Here is a 20,543-nt window from a genome sequence, read left to right on the forward strand (position 1 = left end):
GGAGTGGGGAATCAAATCCAGTTCACCAGATTCGGTTCCTCTGCTCTTAACCACTACACCGTGCTGCCCACGGTACCTGACCCCCTTCCCTTGCTAGTGGCCAGGGGGGAACTGCAACCCGATGTTATTGTCCGGGGTATCTACTCCTTCTCTCCAGCAGTAGAGCTTCTGTCAGCACAAAAGTGCATTTTAAGTTCTGTACCATATCACAGAGCACCTGTTTTCCAAACCCCCCCCCCCCCGTTTCTTGTTCTCTTGAGCTCTCTGGCTTGCCCCCAACCCCCTTACAACTGCACTATCTGCTCCCTCCATATACAGAGTGTGCGCCCAGTGCCCTGCCTACCCCTCCCTGCCCGTAATCCATCACTATCTCTAAGGAGGCAGGCTCCTCTGGCGTAAACAAGGGAGACGTTCGAGAGATAAGGGGCTCAGAACCCAGGCCTGGTGGGGAGCGGCTGGAAGGCAGCCGCTCGTATCAGGGAAGCTATGGTAGTTGGAGCTGGCTGGCTGGGAACCGGCCTTCCCGTGGCTGTCCCGGCACCCAGCATGTGGGCAGGGTGCCCAATCTCCTCCCAGCCCCTCCAACGCCTCTGGCTCTGAAGCCGAAGGCGGTGGGAGAAGGTGAGCGGGGATCCACAGCGGCATGAAAGCCCCGCAACAGGCTGGGGGGCGAACGGACCAGATGCTGGGGGCCATGGGGGACATCCTGACCTCGCTGGCCCTTCCCAGCCAACAATGGGTAAGGGTAAAGGGATATTTACCAAGGCACGGGGGGGGGGACGACGACACAGAACACTCCCCGAGGAAGAAGTAGGAGGAAAGGGGGGAGTCTAGACGGACTGGAGGATTTGGGGACGATTGGAGCCTTGCGAGGGGCAGTTTTGGGGCAGTTTAACTGTTCTTTTTGGCCTGCCTTAGGATGGGGGAGGGCAGCATCTTGTGGGAGAGGCAGCTGTGATCCTAGGAAAGGAGCAGTTGTGTGATTCCTGGGTTGTAGATCTGAGGAGAAGTGGGTTATGGTTCCTCCAGGAATTGAGATAACATCCTGTCAGAGCCCTTAACTGTCATTTGTGGCCCTGCGGTAGCATGGTTGTAAATTTGTGTAGGAATGACAATATTTCTACGAGCGGGGTTTCCCCTTGTGTAGCGAGCACATTGTGGATCCAAAAGGAAGCATTCAGTACTAATCCATGGCTGAGGCTTGGGTGAGGGCCCTTTGCCATTAAAGGGGATTTTTAGTTTGTTTGTTTCAAAGTTCTGCGTTGGCCCCAGATCAAAGGTGTATCATACCCCTCTAGAGTTCTCTGGATCCTCCAGACCCCTCCGGCACCGACGTTGTGGGCAAGGGAGAGCTAGAGCGCTCTTACTTCTTTCCTCTTGCGATGTTTTCCCTGCTTCAGCGTAAGATGAGAACCTTAGGCATCGGGGTGAGTTTCCCCCAGGAGCCCCCTCCCATCTCTTCTTGTATGTTATTTTTTACCGCCCCAGGAGGCAAGGATGTCGAAATAGCCTTGAGAGAGAGATTCCTGTTTCTCTGGAACTCAGATCTTTTTGCTGATGGGGGTGGGGGGAGGCTGGGCCTCCTTCCCACCCCCTTCTGCTTGACAGCCCAGGAAGGGGGAAAAAAGAGGGCTGGTGGGGGTGGGTTGTTGAACAGTGCTGACGGGTGGGATGGGTATGGCTCTCTAATGGAAAAGTAAATGCTAGGGGTTTTGTGGCTTTGGAAATCTCCCATTTTCCTAGAGTTAACAGTGCTGCACTGGAGGAGCTTGGTAAGTCCCTGAAGGGTTTCTCAAAATGCGTGGATCTCTGTGGCGCTGTGCTCTCTAGAGGCTGGTTGTAGGGTATTTCAGAGGTTGGCTTGTTAGAGGGGTGTTCTAGATTTATATGGGCTAAGACCTCTCGGGAGCTGCATGGGGCAGGAAACTCACAGTGCCGCCTGAACCAGAACGACACCCTTCCAAGCCCATGGATGCCTCTTTGCTTAGGATGGTGCTGTATTTCTGTCGGAATGGGGGCTTTTGAGAAAGGGAGGCCTGATTTTGTTTTGATTAAGTGAGGCTTTCTGATGTCTCCGTGCCAGAAATGCAGAAGCAGCATTTGCGCTGGCTCAAATATATATGCGCATTTTAAAAAATCAGCATTGGCTTTCTGAGAAGGCATTCATAGCGTCCATCCCCGTGTGCAAATGGCACGGGAGAGGGCTGGCGCCTAGAGATCTGCTTGCCAAAGGTGAGTGTCCCAGCAGGAGACCTCTAGAGAGCAAAAATGCCTGGCAGCATTCAGATTCTTCCCCCCTCCCCAACCACCACCAAGAGCTGTCATTCATTCTGCACTTGGGAGAAGGTAAGCAACTGCTCCAGCCTCTCCCGAGCCACAGCTGGTTGGTTCTTCTTACCTTCCCCGCACTGCAGGGGAAAGGAAACCCTGCCTCTCTCCAAATTCCTGTATGCATGCCCCAGGGCGGAAGGGAGGGTGTGGGCAGCGACCACAAAATCAAGGCTGGCTGGTCTGCAACACCAAAATTTGTGTCCTTCCCCCTCCCGACTCAACGCCACATTTGGAGTCAAGCTAGACGAAAAGCTGAGCAAGTCATGATTGGATCTCCTGAGCCTTTTTATTGGTAAACAGCACGAACAGGGGGGCTAGATTCAGATCGGGGCTGTGGTATGGGAGAGGTGGAGCTTGTCCCCCTCCCCGTGCTGTTTTGTTGACATCAAAAAGCTGGCCAGACCTGTTCAGTGTTCCCCCTAAGCTGAGTTAGTGTGAGCTAGCTCATGGTTTCTTAGCCTCCGGCTCACACATTTTTTTGTCTTGGCTCAGGAAGAATGGCTCCAGACCAAACTAATTTATGCAGCAGCCAAATCGCTCACTCACAACTTTTAATGCCAGTAGCTCACAAAATAGTATTTTTGCTCACAAGATTCCAAAGCTTAGAGGGAACACTGCCTGTGATGTGCTCCATCGGGGGGGGGGGGTTGCCAGTTCCAGGTTGAGAAATACCTGGAGACTTTGGGGGTGGAGCCTGAGGAGGGTGGGGTTTAGGGAAGGGAGGAGTTTCAGTGAGGTATAACGCCATATAGAGCCCACCTTCCAAAACAGCCGTTCTCTCCAGAGGAACTGATCTCTGTCACCTGGAGCTCAGTTGTAGCCCCAGGAGATCTCCAGCCACCATCTGGAAGCGGGCAGCCCTAGGAAAGACACATGCAGCACACAGTTCACACACAGGCAAATAGTGGCCCTGGGGAGCCAATTGGGGTTGGAAAAAATCCCCCTCATTCCCAGTGTCTTAAGCCTGATCTGAATCAGGGACCCTGTCACTGCTGATTTTTAAAAACTGGAAATCAGGGTACAGATCTACCAGTCTCTTGTTTAATTTGGCCCTTAAAGTCGTGAGAGAATTTGAAGTCCACTGCATTATTAAAGGAGCCTGTAGAAGATTATGCGGCAGAGTTTTGTATTTCTTGGGGAATGTTGGTGTAGTGGTTAAGTGTGCAGACTCTAATCTGGGAGAACTGGGTTTGATTCCCCACTCCTCCACTTGCACCTGCTGGATGACCTTGGGCAAGCCGTAGTTCTGATAAGAGCTGTTCCTGAAAAAAGAGCCGTTTCTGTCAGAGCTCTCTCAGCCCAACCTACCTCACAGGGTGTCTGTTGTGGGGAGAGGAAGGGAAAGGAGTTTGTAAGCCGCTCTGAGACACCTTCGGGTAGTGAAGGGCAGGATATAAATCCAATCTCTTCTTCCTCTTCTTCTTCCTTTTCTCTTGTTTTCAGACTTTTGCAGAGCAAACCCTGTTTCATTGGATGTCCCATCCTGTTGATTGTGTTTGATTTAAACTTTGTAATCCCGCCTTGAGTCTCAGGAAGAAAGGCGGAGGCAGGCTATAAATAACAAAACAAACAACAAACAAAAATTAAGCCCACAAATTGTTACTAACTCACAGCAATGTTTTACTAAACCCACCTGCCTATACATAACTAGGTTAGGAGCGTGTTGCTCTTTGGAAAGAGAAGACCAACGTTCTTGCATATTTTTAAAAAAATCTCCCCGACTGGTCTCCTGGAGGAGATTTCTACTCGCCGCAGGTGACTAGGCAAGTGTCTGCTTGCGGGCCTGATGTGGACTGGCGCTTTCTTGCCTCAGCTTCTTTTTCCACTGGAGGGGCCCAGCAGCTGATGTGTTGCTATGTGGGACAGTGACCCTTCGAGGTGCGGCTTGAGGTGGAGCCTGCTGTTTGGGGAAGGGCATGATTTATTACTATAGACTCAGCTTGAACTCGGCAGCTTGTTTGTTTTCCTGAGAACAGATTATTTAGTAGGGCCTGCGTCCAACTCCTGAATTTAACCAGATTGATCCTGGGTTCCTTTTGTTATTTGGAGCAGAATGACCCCGTCCAAAGAAAGGAAGGCCCTCCTGTATTTTTAAGGACTGCGTAAGAGAGAGAGGGCAGGCACAGCTTGTGGTGTGGCAGGGGAAGGAGAGAGTAAGAAGCTGCATCAGATGGAATTCCTTCTTCTGCATGTCTCTAAAAGGTACAGAAGACTGCCCTGGCGAAGCAGCTGTCTTGCTGTCATCTGGAGATGTTTGTAGGGGGTAAGGTTGAGTTGTAAGAAAGGGGCTGAAACAGTGGAAGAGGATCCACGTATGAAATCTGGTAGGGTGTGGGGACCACCTTGGGTAGGGCTGTCGGCTAGGGTTGCCAGGTCTGAGTTGGAAAATACCTGGAGACTTTGGGGGTGCAGCCAGGAGAGGGCGGGGTCTGGGGAGGGGAGGGGCCTTGGCATGGCACAATGCCAGAGAGTCCGTCCTCCAAAGCAGCCATTTTCTCCAGAGGAGCTGATCTCTGTCAACTGGAGATCGGTTGCAAAAGGGAGAGATCCCCAGGCCCTGCCTGGAGGCTGGCAACCTTACTGTCAGCTCTGGGTTGGGAAATACCTGGTGATTTTGGGGGTGGAGCCCGAGGAGGGTGGGTTTTGGGGTGAGAAGGGACTTCAATGGAGTATAATTCCACAAAGGCTGCGGTCACACGGAGCATTAGGCACGCTAGAGAGACGGAAGCTAAGCGGATTTTCTGGGCGCAATCTCACCGCCACATCTGGGAAGCGTAGAGCTCCCGTGGCTCACCCGAGGCTTCACTCCGAAGATGCGCTGTAAAAAACTAGTACCTCCGAGGTACTAGTTTCCGGAAACCGCGGGGCATGGGTGGGCGTCTGATTGCGTTTCCGGTGGTAGTTCCGGCGCCCGCCCATGTCCCCTCACAAAAAGGTCCCCCCCCAGTCTCCACGGATGCGCACAAGCACCCAACGAAGCATGTGCACACTTTAGTTTCTTTAAAAAACACACAACCCCGTTTGCCCCGCAGCCCCGCTTCTTTGCAGCGCCGCAGGATTGTCCTGTGATTGGCACCTCCCCCCTAACCACGGGACCTCCACGGGACCTCTATGGGACGTCTGCTCGCGCAACCGCGCATTATTTTGCCCCGGGGCAAACAGCCATGCTCCCCCCCCCGCTTTTTCCAGCCCGTGTGACCGGAGCCAAAGTTCACCTTCCAAAAGTGGCCATTTTCTCCAGGAAAACTGATCTCTTTTGTCTGGAGATCAGTTGTAATCCCAGGAGATCTCCAGGCACCACCTGGAGGTTAGTAACGCTAGTTGTGGGGAGAGCCCCGCAGGACATTTAGCGTTGCCTTCTACGTTTATCCGTGTATTGTGGTTAAAAAGCATTTGTTCCTTGTTCTCCTCTTTTCCTGCTCCTATATATCAAAAAGCAATTGTTACCTATTATCTTCTATATCTGTTGCCATATATCTTGTAGTAAACCTGGTGGCTACAAATCTTTTTTTCAATTTGCATATCCAGAACTGTGCTCTAGTCTGTCGTCTTCTCTGGTGTTTGTTTTGACTCTCCTCTTCCGTTCTGAAAAACACTACGAAACATGGAATTTGCACTCCTGAATAGCTTTGCTGGATCACAACGAAGAGCCACCTAGTACAAGAGCATTCATTCATTTATTTGTTTATTTATTTAGACATTTCTACCCCGCCCTCCCCGCAAACGGGCTCAGGGCGGCTTACAGAGGGCACAGGCCCATACATAAAATCCAATAAAACAATAAAATCATAAACAATAACAGTACTAACAACAATAAAGTGCTTTCAGTATCAAGATGGCCTTAGATGGTTGTGATGGTTTCTTCCAGCAGATTTGGTTCCCAGCCGAGGTAAACTAGATGTTTCCAGGAAGCCTGTAGGCTGGACGTGAAAAACCATGGGTTGCCTTGCTTGTTCCCCATTTTTGAGATATACTGCCTCTGAACATGGAAGTTCCATTTAGCTGCCAAGGCTCACAACCATTGCTAGTCCTGTCCCATTCCCCTCTGGGGAATGGATTTTATCACTTTCCTTTCCATTTTTCATCCCAGCTGCATTACCAGTTCCTGTGCCCATTAATAGTCCTTCCATTCCCCAACATATGGAAGGAATGCTCCTTTTCTTCTCTGTGCAGCCTTGAGAATCCTAGGTTCCTTATTCATTTGGACTCTTTGAAAAGGCCCTGTCTAGTCCTTATAGCAAAGATCCTTGAGAATGAGTGGGTACCAGACCTGAAGCCTCACAAACGGGAAGGCAAGCTAAGATAACTGCACTTTCATAACATTTTCCAGGCTCTCATTCTCTCATATGTCAAGTGTCTCCCCCCACTCCCGCCCAACAGATACACAAGAGCTCTCAGATTTTCCTCCTTTGAGAGAAACAACTTCTGAATAAGAATATGGCCGTGATAAGTGCAGCTTTTCTGCCAACTGTCGTTTTGGCATCCTTGATGTTCATGAAAACGATCTGCAAATTATGCTAATTGCATGCATCTAAAATATGCCAATTAGCGGCTGTCTTCCAGCTTGTGATCTATTTCCAACCTCCACCCCGAGTTCCAAGCAGGCTTCCAGTCCCTGCCTTGAACTTTGTTTCCGTGCTTAATTGCAGCTGCCAGACCCCTGTTCGCTGGAGCAAGGAGGTGAGATGCAGCCACAGGCCAGCAGCACTGCTGAGGCTTCCAAGGAGAACAAGGACCAGCATCACGAGCCACTTCTGCAGGAATCTGGGGGATCGGGAGCTGCTGAAGTTCAGACGACGGCCACCACCACCACCATGGAAGAAGGTAAGTGTTTTGATTCCCCGCCTATAGGACTTGCTCCTTTGTGCGTCTTGGACTATCGCAGGTGTGTGAAGTTTTCATTTTCCGGGGCTGATTGCCCAGGAGAACTTTTCACCACTAGTTAGCAGTTGCATAGGAAGCTGTCAGAGCTGACTAGGTGCTGGAAGCTTTTTGGGTTGGATCCAAATGACTCGTTAGCAGAAGAGTTGCAGATCTGTCCTGGCTCCCCCATGCCAGCTTTGGGAGGGAAAGGGTTAAGAGAATTCTCTCCCTGGGGTACACTTGGCCCCGCCCTCTCATCGGTTTGATGTTGAGCCCCCGTGGCCTTTGCTTGCCTTCTGGTTTCCCCCTCTTATATAGGACCTCTTTTCTTCTTCTCTCATATTTGGGCTTGGAGCTGTAGCAAGGTAACCTTTCTGAAGTTAATCTGTTCATGATCAGTTAAATGTGCCTCCGTGAATATGTCATTTAAGATGTGGTTCTGTTTTTGGAAGTAAAATTTCTTTCTCCGGTTACCATTGAATTCAGGCCATCTTTGCAATTGGTTTGAAAACCATTTTCCCCTCAACCAGGAAAAACAGAGGATTGGGAATAACGTGAAAAGCTTCTGTGCTTCCAAGGCTTTTTTTTTTTTACATTTAATCCAATATTTCTGACCCCAAAAAGGTTTATTCCCAGGGTCATGGGACTGTGTAGACTGACAGCCACAAAGGTTTGGAGCCTGCAGTGGGGAAGGGAATAAACTGGCCTTTCTGTCTCTTCTGTCTACACAGTTTAGCCGATGGAGGAGAGAAAGATTTCTCTCCCCCCCCATGCACCCCACCCTCCTGACCTGCATGGCTATTAGTCTGTACCAGTCTCCTAAATCCTTTCCTGGACTCAGCTATGATTGCTAGGAGAGCATGGTAAAGATCCATAAACTTTGCATCTACAGATCCTTGATCCAATCCCAGGACTGGACCTCCCCAGGGATTTTTAAAGAGCAATTCCAGCAGTGTGTGGACCCAAATGGGGGCCATGCAGGGTGGGAGAAAAGGGGGCTTAACCGTTTCACTCCTGCATGGTTTCAAGTCATTGAAATCACCCACACTGCTATTGTTAACCCTTTAAGGACAAGCCAAAGATGGGGTCCCTGCATTTTTTTAAAAAAGGCTAATAATAGAGCAAGAAGGAAAAGAACTAGTTAATGAAACTATGCAGAAGCTGAAGAAGTAACCCCCCCCCCTCCCAGTCCTTTGGCCAGAATTTAAAAGACAGGAGATTTGTGATCTTTGACTTAAGCAGACTCAGACTCCTTGCCTGTCTAACCCAGCCCTGTTACCCTGACAAGTGGTGACTCTCTTAAGCATCAGTCAGAGGCCTCCCCAAGCTCTGCTGAGTGAGAATCTTGAACCCGGGGATGTCTGGGAATGAGCTGGGATGCGCACCATGCGCTCTGCTGCTGCTCCGGAGCCCCTCCCGTCTGGATCGCTTGTGGGAGGCCGAATCAAGTGCTGATGTTAGGGCAGGAGGCCAAGTTCCGCCGCGACTGATTCCCACTCCTCTCTTCCCCCACCGCTGCATGCTCCTAGTCTTGGCAACTCGCTGCATATTTCCCTCGCCCCCCCCCCATACTCCACTCCCACAGTATTTAGAACATGGGGTGAAAAACTCTCCTGTCTGCTGCCTGCCTCTGCGGCCTGGTATGGAAAAAAGCTGGGGGAGAGGAGGAGGGGGGGACGGCCAGCTGGCAACCCTCGAACTCCTTGGGGAAAGTACGGGTAACCGATCGATATTATTCTCTCCGGAGTGATCAAAAGAGTTCCGTCCCCCGCCCCCCCCCCCCCCCCGCCAGTGAAAGAGAATGGGAATTCTCTGGCCAGTTTTGACCGAACTGGATTGGCCTTTTGTCACTCCAAGATGTCATTCCTTCGTCTTGGTAGCTTTAGGGCCATTTCGGGAGCAAAAGGGAGCGCCCCGACCTCAATAGCCCAGGCAAGCCCGATCTTGGAAGCTATGCAGGGCAGACCCTGGCAAGTATTTGGATGAATACCGGGGCCAGGAGACAGAGGCAGGCTGTCAAGCCACTTCTCTGAATGCCCTCCATGCCCCAGCAGGAGTTACAAGAGGTCGCCATTCCCTCTAAGATGAGTTAGTGTGAGCTGGCTCACAGTTTTTTAGCCTTCAGCTCACACATTTTTGTCTTGGCTCAGGAGGGATTGGCTCCAGAGCAAACTAATTTATGCAGTAGCCAAGTCGCTCACTCACAACTTTAATACCAGTAGCTCACAAAGTAGAATTGTTGCTCACAAGACTCCACAGCTTAGAGGGAACATTGGTGACTTCCGGGCACACACACACTCACACAATACAAAAATACCCCCCCCCCAAAAGGAGCAAAATAGGGAGCTAGACGGATCGTGCATATTATTCCCATTCTGCAGACGCTCCATTGGCTGCCCATGTGTCACCAGGCTCGGTTTAAGGTATTGGCGATCACATCCAAAGCCTTTCATGGCCTCGGCCCCTCTTATCTGCGGGACCACCTCTCTCCCTGTGCTCCACCACGACAACTTCACTCGTGCCAGGAGGGGGTTCTGCAGGTGCCAGCCTGCAAGTGGGCAAAATCAACAGCTTTCTCCGCTGTGGCGGCTCCCTGCCTCATGGGATGGTTTGCCTGAAGAGGCCAGGAAAACTCCCCCTATCCTGGCTTTCCGCACTCTAGGAAAACTGAACAGTTCAAGAGGGCTTTTCTGCACAAGCAATAAGGTTGCGCTGTACAAAATGGTCTTACAAACTTGCTTGGATAAATGATTGGGGTCTGTGGTCTATGATGCTGTGTATAGCTCATTGTAAGTAGGATCCGGTTTATGTGATTTCTGGACAGCTTAGCATGTCACGTTAATACGTATGGCTGTGCTTTCTGGTGGTTCCAGACTTCCAAAACCCTGTCTTATTGGTTATTGGATTTCCCATGTTGTTGATTGTATTGACTGATTCTGTGTAATCCACCTTGAGTCCCGGTGAGAAAGGCGGACTACAAGAATAAAAGTAAACAAAATATAGCAGCTCGAGGAACAGGACTGAGAAGCAAGCCAGGGAACCATGGCCCATTACAGAGTCATGAGGACTCCATCCCATGCAACAGTTAGAGCAGCAGCTTCTCCTCAGTTCCCTGTTTAAGAACATAAGTGAAGCCAATGTTAGATCAGGCCAGTAGCCCACCTAGTCCAACACTCTGTCATACAGTGGCCAAAAATACCAGGTGCCCTCAGGAGGTCCAGCAGTGGGGCTAGGACTTGCCCCCCCCCCCCAAGCACCAAGAATACAGTGCATCACTTGCCCCAGACCGAGAGTTCCTATCTATACCTTGTGGCTAATAGGAGCTGCGGTGGCTCAAGTGGTTAAGACGCTGAACTGCAGGCTGTGGAAGGTCGGTAGTTCAGCAGTTCGAGACCTGGGTTGCCGCATGACGGAGTGAGCTCCCGTCTCTAGTTCCAGCTCCTGCCAACCTAGCAGTTCGAAAGCAAGAAATTGCAAGTAGATAAATAGGTACCACTTTGGTTGGAAGGTAACAGCGTTCTGTGCGCCTTGGTGTTTAGTCATGCCGGCCACATGACCACAGAAACGTCTTCAGACAGCGCTGGCTCTTCGGCTTTGAAACGGAGATGAGCGCCGCAACCCTAGAGTCGGACTCGACTGGCTTTCAAGCAAGGGAACCTTTACCTTTACTTTAATAGCCACTGATGGACTTCTGCTCCATATGCTTATCTAATTCCCTCTTGAAGCCGTCCATGCTTGTAGCCGCCGCCACCTCCTGTGGCAGTGAATTCCATGTGTTAATCACTCTTTGGGTGAAGAAGTACTTCCATTTATCTGTTCTAACCCGACCGCTCAGCAATTTCATTGAGTGCCCACGAGTTCTTGTATTGTGAGAAAGGGAGAAAAGTACTTCTTTCTCTACCCGCTCTATCTTGCGTTGTGCCCAAATTCAGTTCATGCAAGTTGTTCCTGCATGGAGAAGGGCCTTGAGTCTCCCCCCCCCCTTATTTCCCTGACCTGAAACTGGTCCCAGATGGGCGATGTTTGACCCATTGGGTTAACCCGCATGTACACTTTGGGGTTTCCCAAGTTATTTATTCACTTCTTTCATTGATACCCCACCTTTCTCCCCAATGATGACCCAAAGCATCTTACATCATTCCCCTCTCCTCCATCTGGATTTTCCTCATGGTGCAGAGAGCTGCCTCATGGATGCTGCTGCTACTTTACGCCACATGAGCAGCCTTAACAGAGAAGCGCGTCTAACAGGAGTCAGCCAGTGGCTGGCCCTGGGCAAATTCTGACTCCAGAAAGACCACTCGTTGTCATAGCGATCCAGGTAACCCACCTCGGCCTCTCCACGGTCTTTTTGCAGAGATGCTCCTGCTCACACGTTGCAAACCTTATTATACATCATGGATCTCTCCCTCTTTTCTAACTGCTACTGTTTCGTTTAGGGACGTTGGGACTGGATGAAATTGCACGTGTCTCTGTGTTACAAATTCTGTGCCACCGTTGAGTAGAAAGGAATGGGGAAAATGGGTGGGTGGGGATTCAGCAGTGCCAATGGGGGGGGCTGTATTGATTCACGGGGTAGGGGGACATCTGGGAAATCCTTCTGCATATAACTTTGTAAAGTCAAATCAGGGAGGGGCTGTGGCTCAGTAGAAGAACCTCTGCGTTGCACGCGGAAGGTCCCAGGTTCTATCCCCAGCATCTCCAGTTAAAAGGACCAAGCAGTACATGAAGTGAAAGATCTCTCCCTGAGACCCTGGAGAGCCATTGCCAGTCTGAATAGACAGTACTGACTTTGATGGACTGATAGTCTGATTCAGGGGTCATTTCGTAGAAAAAGAGGGGCAGGAGCTCATTAGCATAACTCATTAGCATAACTTATTTGCATATGCCACACCCCCTGACATCACCAGAAGTGTGTCAGAAGGCAACACCCACTGCTCAGGCTTCACTGGACTGTTTTGGATTGCTAGCTATTGGGGGGGGGGGAACGTGCAGATCTGTCCTCGCAGAGGGCCCTCTGCAATTTACCTGGCTGCTTCTTGCTCCTCGTGGCCCGACTGAGGGCTGCTGGGAGCAGGGGGCGGGGCTTAATGCTCCTCGTGGCCCCAACTGAGGGCTGCTGGGAGCAGGGGCGGGGCTTATTGCCTGTGCCTGCCCCCTGGGCTCCTTACTGCCGGAGCTCCGCTCCTGTGCGCTCCTGCAGGAAATGAATGCCCCTGGTCTGATTCAGTATAAAGCAGCTTCTTGTGCATACTCAGCTGCCGAGCACAGGAATGGCAATTGCCCCATAACTTTGACTGCTACATTTCAGGGCTCGGTGAGCAGAATGTTACTGGTAGAGCTCTGAACCTGAACTGTGCAGAATTAGAGCTTTTAAAAAAAACTTATCCATCTTGATGTTGTATGGGGGTTTTTTTGGGGGGGGGGACGAGGTTGTGTGTGTGGGGATTTAATGGATCTGTGCCTTATGTCCTCTAGGATATTGTGAGCTCTTAGGAGTGTGTGCAGGCCAATTTTCTCATCTCCCCCCCCCCCTTCTTGCCATGCCTTTTTTCTTTAATGGACTTTAGTTGCCCTTGACATTCTTTTGGAAGGCAGCAAGCATGCACAGTCTTCATCAGCTTATTTGGTGGGGATTGCTTTAAAAATATTTATATAAATTAATCTTTTTCTACATGCCAGAGGCTTTCCCCATGAATACGCAAAAGCCTCTGCTTTCGTTCTCTGTGGGGGCCCCATTTCACTATTCTACCCATTATGCACATGGGATCATCAAAGTTTGCTCTTAAGGGGGGGGGATACATTGTCTGAGACTATAGATTTGTCTGTTATGACTCTGAAGTGGTGCTTTGAGGCTGTGGTCAAGTGGCTAAGGCATAACAAGCTGAAGCCAAACCTGAACAAGACAGAGGTGATGCTGGTCTGGAAAGCTAATGTTTTAAAGGGACTGGATCCACTTGATGGAGCGTGGGGCTGGCATTGGCAGAGCAGGTCAGGAGCTTAGGGGTGCTTACAGACCCAACCTTGCCATATGAAAAGGGTGCTGTCATGACCAGAAGTGCCTTCAGTGATCTGCATCTGGGCTCGTCCACTCTACCCTCTTCTTATATTCAGCAAATCTGGCCACATAATTCATGCATTTGTAACGTGGTTGGACTACTGTAGTGCACTCTGCATGGGGCTGCCCTTGTAGACAGCCCAGAAACTTCAGCTGGTTCAGAATGTGGCAGACTGATCGATGGTTGTCAGCAATGCTCCTGTGAGCTGTGGAGTCGTATGAGCAAAAATTCTACTTTGTGAGCTACTGGCATTCAAGTTGTGAGCCAGCAATTTGGCTGCTGCATAAATTATTTATTTATTTACTTACTTACTTCCAATTCATACCCCGCCTTGCCGGTACAAACTAAATGAGTTTGCTCTAGAGCCATCCTTCCTTAGCTAAGACAAAAATGTGTGAGTCGGAGGCTAAAAAGCTGTGAGCCAGCTCACACGAACTCAGCTTAGAGGGAATACTGGTTGTCAGCGATATCCAATAGGAACATGTCTTGCCTATCTTAAATCCGCTAAATTGGCTGCCAGTTCAATTCAAAGTGTTGGTTATGAACCGTAAAGTCCTGCATGGCCTAGGACCCGCATATCTAAAGACCACCTCTTCCCAAGTATCTCTGTGCCCCCACTACAGTCCTCAGACTGCCATTTATGGGAGCTAGCCCCTACTTAAGGTAGCCTGCTTGGCATCAACCAGCATCTGTGCCTTCTTCACCGGAACTCGCACTCTGAAACCAGTTCCTGGAGGGGGGACAAAACCATCCTTAGAAATCTTTAGGAGACTCTGCAATTGCCCGGGCTTTTAATGGATTATAAACTGCAGGTATCGTTTGGGTTGTTTTTGTGGTTTTTTTAAAGGGTTTTACCTTGTCAGTTTTAAATTATGATTTTTTTAAAAAAAATTATGCTTTGCAAGTTGCCACGAGGAAAGGTATGACAGACATATTTTCTTTTGCACCTTGTGCAAGGAAGCCCTGACTCCCGAGGAGCAGATGAGTATTTAGAGTGTAGCAAAGAGGGACCCTAGGTGTTCCGCTCCAGATTGTTTTGCTGGCCTGTTCATTATCAGATAAGGATGAGGGCTTTAAGGTACTTTGTGAGCCACAGATAAATGAGGTGCCCTCAGGCAAATCTGCCCCTCCCCCTGGTCTTTGTTTCCTGGGGAACAGGAGAGCCAGTGAACCATCTGGCAGGAAGGTTGAGGGCAAAAAGGGGATCAGCATGCTAATAGATTTACCATGCAGTCCTAAACGGAGTCATACCCTTCTAAGCCCATTGAAATCCAATGGACTTAGAAGAGTGGGACTCTGTTTAGGACCGCCCTGTAAATCTCTTACGGCAATAAGTAAATATCGTTGCAGAGAATTATCATTTTTAGAGCACTTACATAAACTCGGCACTGTACATAAAACAGCACGAAAGGCCCAGTCCTTTAACGTTTTATGTAAGAGGAGATACACAAGAGGAGGAGTTGAAAGGTGCAAGATTAGAGAAAGATCAAGGGAAGAAGTGTGGGTTTTGGGGTTGTTGTTTTTTTGCCAGGTGTCATAATTTTAAAACGCACCAAAGGCTTCTTCAATTACTTTGTTAACATGACTGTCAGTAGGAAGACAGTGTACCCATCTGGAATGATAAAAACCTTGCAGGAACAGAGGCCTCCTGCTTACCTAAGTGCAGACCTAAGTGCTGTCAAGCCACAACCAAGGACCCCAGCAAGAGGCTTTCAAGGCACGTGAGAAGAAGAGGTGGTTTGCCATGAGCCTTCCTCTGCAGAGGCATCTGTGGTGATTTCCCCTCCAGGTACCGACCCTGCTTAGCTTTCGAGATCTGACGAGATTGGGCCATACTGTGCCGCCTTCCTTCCCACCTGCTGCTTAAGGGGGCTGAATTAACAACTTCCACAGAGAGATGTTTGTCTCTGCCTCTGTTTCCAAGCCAGAATGTTGTTTCGGGGGAATATCTACCGGTCATGATCCTTTAACCAAGCACTTTCCCACGTTTTCCCCATCCTCTACCCGCTTTTTCTTAAACCTCTGGTTTACTAAAGTCTTTTTTACTGAAAGAACACAGTCCAAGTACACAAGAATGCTGTCTGGATGGGAAACTGCTAATTTTCAGTGTTCCTACCAATGCTCCCTCTAAGCTGTGGAGTCTTGTTCTGAGCAAAAATTCCACTTTGTGAGCTACTGGCATTAAAGCTGTGAGCGAGCGATTTGGCTACTGCATAAATGAGTTTGCCCTGGAGCCATGCTTCCAGAGCTAAGGCAAAAACGTGTGGGCCGGAGGCTAAAAAACTGTGAGCTAGCTCACAGTAACACTGGTTCCTGCCTAAATCACTGCCATTTTCTTTCTGTCAGCCCTTCATGATAGCAGTTTTCCCTGTTGCACTATACGTGGGAGGGGTTTTGGCTCAGTGGTAGAGCCTCTGCTTGGCATGCAGAAGGTCCCAAGTTCAATCCCCAGCAGCTCCAGTTAAAAGGATGTGTGTTGGGTATTACAAGTTGAAAACACTCAGTATATCTGGGGTTAAATGTTTGTTTGTGTTACTCACAGGAAGTCACATGTTTCTCATGTAACCAATGTTCTTTAGATGTAGAAAGCCCAGGAATTTTCTCCCTGATCTAGGAATTTGATTTGGACTAAAGTGTCAAGGTGTATTACCATTTTATGGCTTCTCTTCCCATCTTTGTTTGGTGTTCTGAAGAACAAGAAGAGCAGCCATAATCTCTCTCTTCTAGATTTGTCTTTGTAGAGTAAGGATGTAGTAGATTTTGCTCTGTTGTTATTTTCATCCCAGTTACCCTTCCCATGCTAGAATTTAGTAAAAACTTTATATTTTAATCACACATGGACTCTCAGTCTGAATTATTTTACTCAGGCACTGCTGGGCTATCTTATCTCTGCTAAATACCATTTTTTCAATATCTCACTATCACCCAACAATGTGGCGGTAGGTAGCAGTAGGTGATGAGAAAGACCTGATAGTTTGAGTAGACAATACTGACCTTGGTGGACCAAGGATCTGTTTCAGTTTCATATGTTTACAGCAGGGGGAGTTTTTTTAAAAAAGATAATGCTATAAAGCTATAATGATGTAGCAATTACCCCTTCTTAAAAAACAGCCCTCAGAAAGCTCTCTTGTGGTGTGGCAGGGAAAAAATATGCAGGGACAATGATGCGTGCAAGAGGAAAGTGCGCACAAAACTGTCGTGTGAATGCCTCTATGTTTACAGTACCAATGAAGGCAACATGCAGCATTCTGGCTGTGTGGACAGAGCCATAAATACACAATTGGGAAAGAGCCAGGCAGGAGATAAAGCTTTACAGTAGAAGGGGAGCGTCAAGAGAGAGAAAGGGCGCAGTCAGGGGACGGAGGATGTAATTTTGGATTTGCAGAGAACAAAATGGGAGCCAAAATCGGAAACACTAAATAAGGAGCAACACCATAACGACAAGCAGAATAGATCAGGTGAGCTGGGAAGAACTGAAAACAGACGGGGAAACGTTTGGAAGGGAGACAGAGAGGAAGACGGAAGAGCCAGGCAGTGTTGCAACAGTCAGTATGAGAAATGACGAGAAGGATAAGAAAGAGCATCTACTTTATTCATGGAACGACTAATATTTCATAGAAAAAAGTACCTAAGAATAACCGGGAATAACGGAAAACAATACAGTAATACTCCAGCCCCTTTTTAGTGACAGCTCCGTTGGCTGGAAAAGTGGAAGCAGGCACCCAGCCATGCTTCATCGACTTGACAGCCAAAGAGGAATGAGACCAGGGTCTCCCAACCTTACTCAGTTCTCCAGTTTTTGCTGCCTAGAGTCTCTTTTTTTCCAGCTTGGAGGGAGAAAGTTCACTCTTGCGTGGAACCAGCATAGGAGCCCACTGACCTGGAACAGGGTGGGCGCCAGTCCCTTTAGGGCCTGCAGAATCAAGGTCCCAAAGGAAGTACTTTGTTCCTCCAAGGGCTTGGGCCAGTGGCCAGCAGTTCTGCTTTCTATCCAGAAACAGCCTTAGCTGCTTCTGCCGCCCGAACAGTAAAAGCTCTCTCAGACTCTGCTTGCTTAACCCCCCTACATTATCCGGTTCCAGACCAACACCCTCGCCACTGATCTGTGTTGACTCTAAGAGCCAGTGCCTCTGGGTAAGGCACCATCTTTCAGCAGATGTTCCGGTAGCTAACATGTTATGACGAGAGGTGTAAAAGATGGGACTCTCTGTCTAACTGCTTGAACTCTACGGCAGCGGCCTTAAACCTCTCCAGGCCAGGTTCCCACAGAGCATGGGACCCCCTGAGCTGAAAACGTTAGGACAGGAAGTTATACCAAATGAGGGTCATGTGACAGGAAGCGGAGGAGTCAGAGATAGCTCACCAGGGTCCAGGCCAAGACCAGGGCAGCAGGCCTAAGGAACTGGAAACGCGAGTCAAGCACCAGGGGTGTACTGTAGTGAGGGACACGCCAAGGGTCAGAGTCATAGAAGAATCATCAACTGAGTAATTTTCTTGTTTTCCACACAAGGGGCAGACTTGTGTGGCTTTCCCATTGCTGCTGCAGCTGCTGATACAGCGCAGTGGCAATGGGACCTTCCACATGTTAGCATGTTCCTTGCCCCAGTCTTCTAGCAGTTGCCCTTCCTCCCACCACCGCCACGTTTTTTTGTTTTGTTTTAAATCATCAATTGAGTAACGTTATAGCATTATAATGTAAAAGGAATCTGTCTGCTGGGTTCTCTGAATTCCCAGCTTTCACTTTGAAACAAAAGTAAGTCTCTAGACCCTGTTGTGACTACAGATGTAAGAGGGGAAGGTGTATCTCTGCAATGCATTTTAAACATGAAAAAACGGGGAATTCAGCAAACCTCATAGAATGGCTATAACATTATAATGTTTAACAATATTGAATTGCTGATTTAAAAAAAAAACACGGAAAAGCCCTCCAGTGATTAGGAAAATGGCACTTGTGGGAGACTGGCACTTGTGGGAGACGGCAAAAATGGTGCCAGTGTTGGCAGAACTCGGAAGATCTGGAATTTTCCATCCACGTGATTGCCTCCCCAGCTTTGCTGCAATTCCACCCCAAAAAAACATTGCTGCAGAGGAGGTTTCGAACAGATGACAGGTAAGATTGTTTTAATTGTTGTTTATGTGTTTGAATTTTTAATGTAAGCTGCCCTGAGCCTGCTCCTGAGGGAGGGGCGGGGTATAAATCGAATAAATAAATAAATAAATAAGATGGGGGGGGGGAAACCGGGAGTTGTGCAGAAGCATCACACTGCTGTGGAGAAGCAGAAGGAAAGCCCACTTCCCAACAGCATTCAAACAGGGGGAAACAACCTGTGTGTAAGTCACCTTTTTATTGCTGCTCAGCTGGTTTTCTCAGCATCCATGCCAAGAGAGGCAGGCAGCATGGCACCCTTACTCTCTACTTGGCAGTTTCTTCCAAAAATTTAGTACAAAAAATGGCTGCTCTGTAGGGCCTCCGCCGCCTACTGGAAGGTCCAGATCCATGGGCTGAGAGCCCTGCTGTGTAGCCCATATGGGATGAAATGCCCCAGCTGGAGAATCTGACACAGCTGAAATTTCTATTCCACATAAATGTTGGTAGGGGCTTGGCCAGCCCCACGTTGGCAGGGAGTCTCTCCCACATGCCATTCCAAAGCACCTGCTGGTGATGAATGAGATTCCTTAGAGTTCACTGGAGAAAAAAAATTAACATGTGGCAGTAGTACAACATTGGAGGGAGGGGCTTCTTTATAAGTAACCATCTCTAATGTGCTAAAAGAAAGAGAGCGCCTTTGTGCTATATCTGAAAACCAGTGCGGTGTAGTGGTGAAGAGTGTCAGACTAGTATCTGGGAGACTGCTGTTCGAATCCCCATCCATGCCATGGAAGCTCTCTGGGTGACCTTATGTTCGAATCCCCATGGAAGCTCTCTGGGTGACCTTAGACCAGTCACACACTCTCAGCCTACCCTGCAGCACAGGGTTGTTCTGAGGATAAAATAGGGGAGAGGAAGAAGCAGCAGAAGAAGTTGGATTTATATCCCGCCCTTCGCTCAGTGAGGCTTACAGTCTCCTTCTCTTTCTCTCCCCACAACAGATACCCTGTGAGGTAGGTAGGGCTGAGAAAGCTCTGAGAGAACAGCTCTGAGAGAACTTGTGACTGACTCAAGGTTACCCAGCTGGCTGCATGTGGAAGAGTGGGGAATCAAACCTGGTTCTCCAGACTAGAGTTTGCCGCGCTTAACTACAACACCAAGTAAGCTGCTTTGAGAAAGGCAGGGTACGGATGAATTAAATAAATATTAAATAAACCGGTCTGTCAGGAAAGGGGGTGAGAGAATTCAGTGGGACAGTATCGTATTGTAGGGGTGGCTCTATTTAGAATACCACGTACAGTCCTGGCAGCTGAAAAAGTACCATTGGAAAAGGTGCAGACAAGAGTAACCCTAATAATCACGTGGTTGGAGCACATTCTTTGTGAAATCATATTAGAGACAACATGACTGGGAGGGCCCCAGAGAGATTTCTAAAACAATGCCTGATTTGGAGAGAAAGTGGATAGAAAGAACTTCTCCCACCTTCTTTCAAAATACTAAGGCTTGGGGCGGGAGCAGTCAGCTATGTTGATGGATTCAGGATAGATGAAAGGACTTCTTCAGGCAATGCATAATTAACTTCTGGAACTCTCTGCCAATGGAATCTAATGACTGCTGCTAGCTTAAATGGCTCTCAAAGGGAACCAGCCAACTTCATGAAGGTTAGACAGGTCCATCAATAGCTGTTAGACTATCTAAATGGGACTCCATTCTTCTGTGGGGGTGGAGATGGGGGCAGCAGGAGGAGGCTAAGGCCACTGTGGGCCTTTCAGGGCATCTGGCCAGCTATTGTGGGGAACCTGGCACTGGACTAGATGGACTCACTCAGCAGGGATGGTCAAACATTCTGAAGGCATGGGTACACCCATAGACACTGGGAGACCACGCAACACAACAGAGGCATATATAATTTCCCCACATGTGACAATCTACATGTTGGCTTTATTCATATTCCCTCCATGCAATTGTTTTTTTTTTGGGGGGGAGGAATGCAGAAAATGTGTAATAATTAAAGCTGCTTTCAGCTGCCCCGCCCCTCCTCCCCACCAACACTACCCCCACCCCCCAAAATGAGGAAAACTAACTCATCATGGGATGGACGGACCCTGAGAGTCCCTTACCTTTGCCACAGGAGACAAACTGCCCCGCGTCCCTGTTCCACTTCCTACTTCTGGAGCACAGATGCCCTAGGCAAAAGTGTGTGT

At 48.9% G+C, this 20,543-nt stretch overlaps 1 protein-coding gene across 1 annotated transcript in view; it reads left to right on the forward strand.

Annotated features, from left to right (window-relative positions):
- Positions 1-620: 620 nt before the first annotated feature.
- Positions 621-20,543, forward strand: part of ARHGEF25 (Rho guanine nucleotide exchange factor 25) — a 116,133-nt gene continuing 96,210 nt past the window's right edge. Inside the window, exons 1-2 of the mRNA XM_015416537.1 lie at positions 621-739; positions 6,981-7,155. Coding sequence (XP_015272023.1) covers positions 644-739; positions 6,981-7,155 — 271 coding nt within the window. The 5' untranslated portion in view covers positions 621-643. The remainder of the gene's footprint in view (positions 740-6,980; positions 7,156-20,543) is intronic.

This window comes from Gekko japonicus, unplaced genomic scaffold (genome assembly GCF_001447785.1).
Source record: "Gekko japonicus isolate JY-2015 unplaced genomic scaffold, Gekko_japonicus_V1.1 scaffold2966, whole genome shotgun sequence".
NCBI classification, from domain to species: Eukaryota; Metazoa; Chordata; class Lepidosauria; order Squamata; family Gekkonidae; genus Gekko; species Gekko japonicus.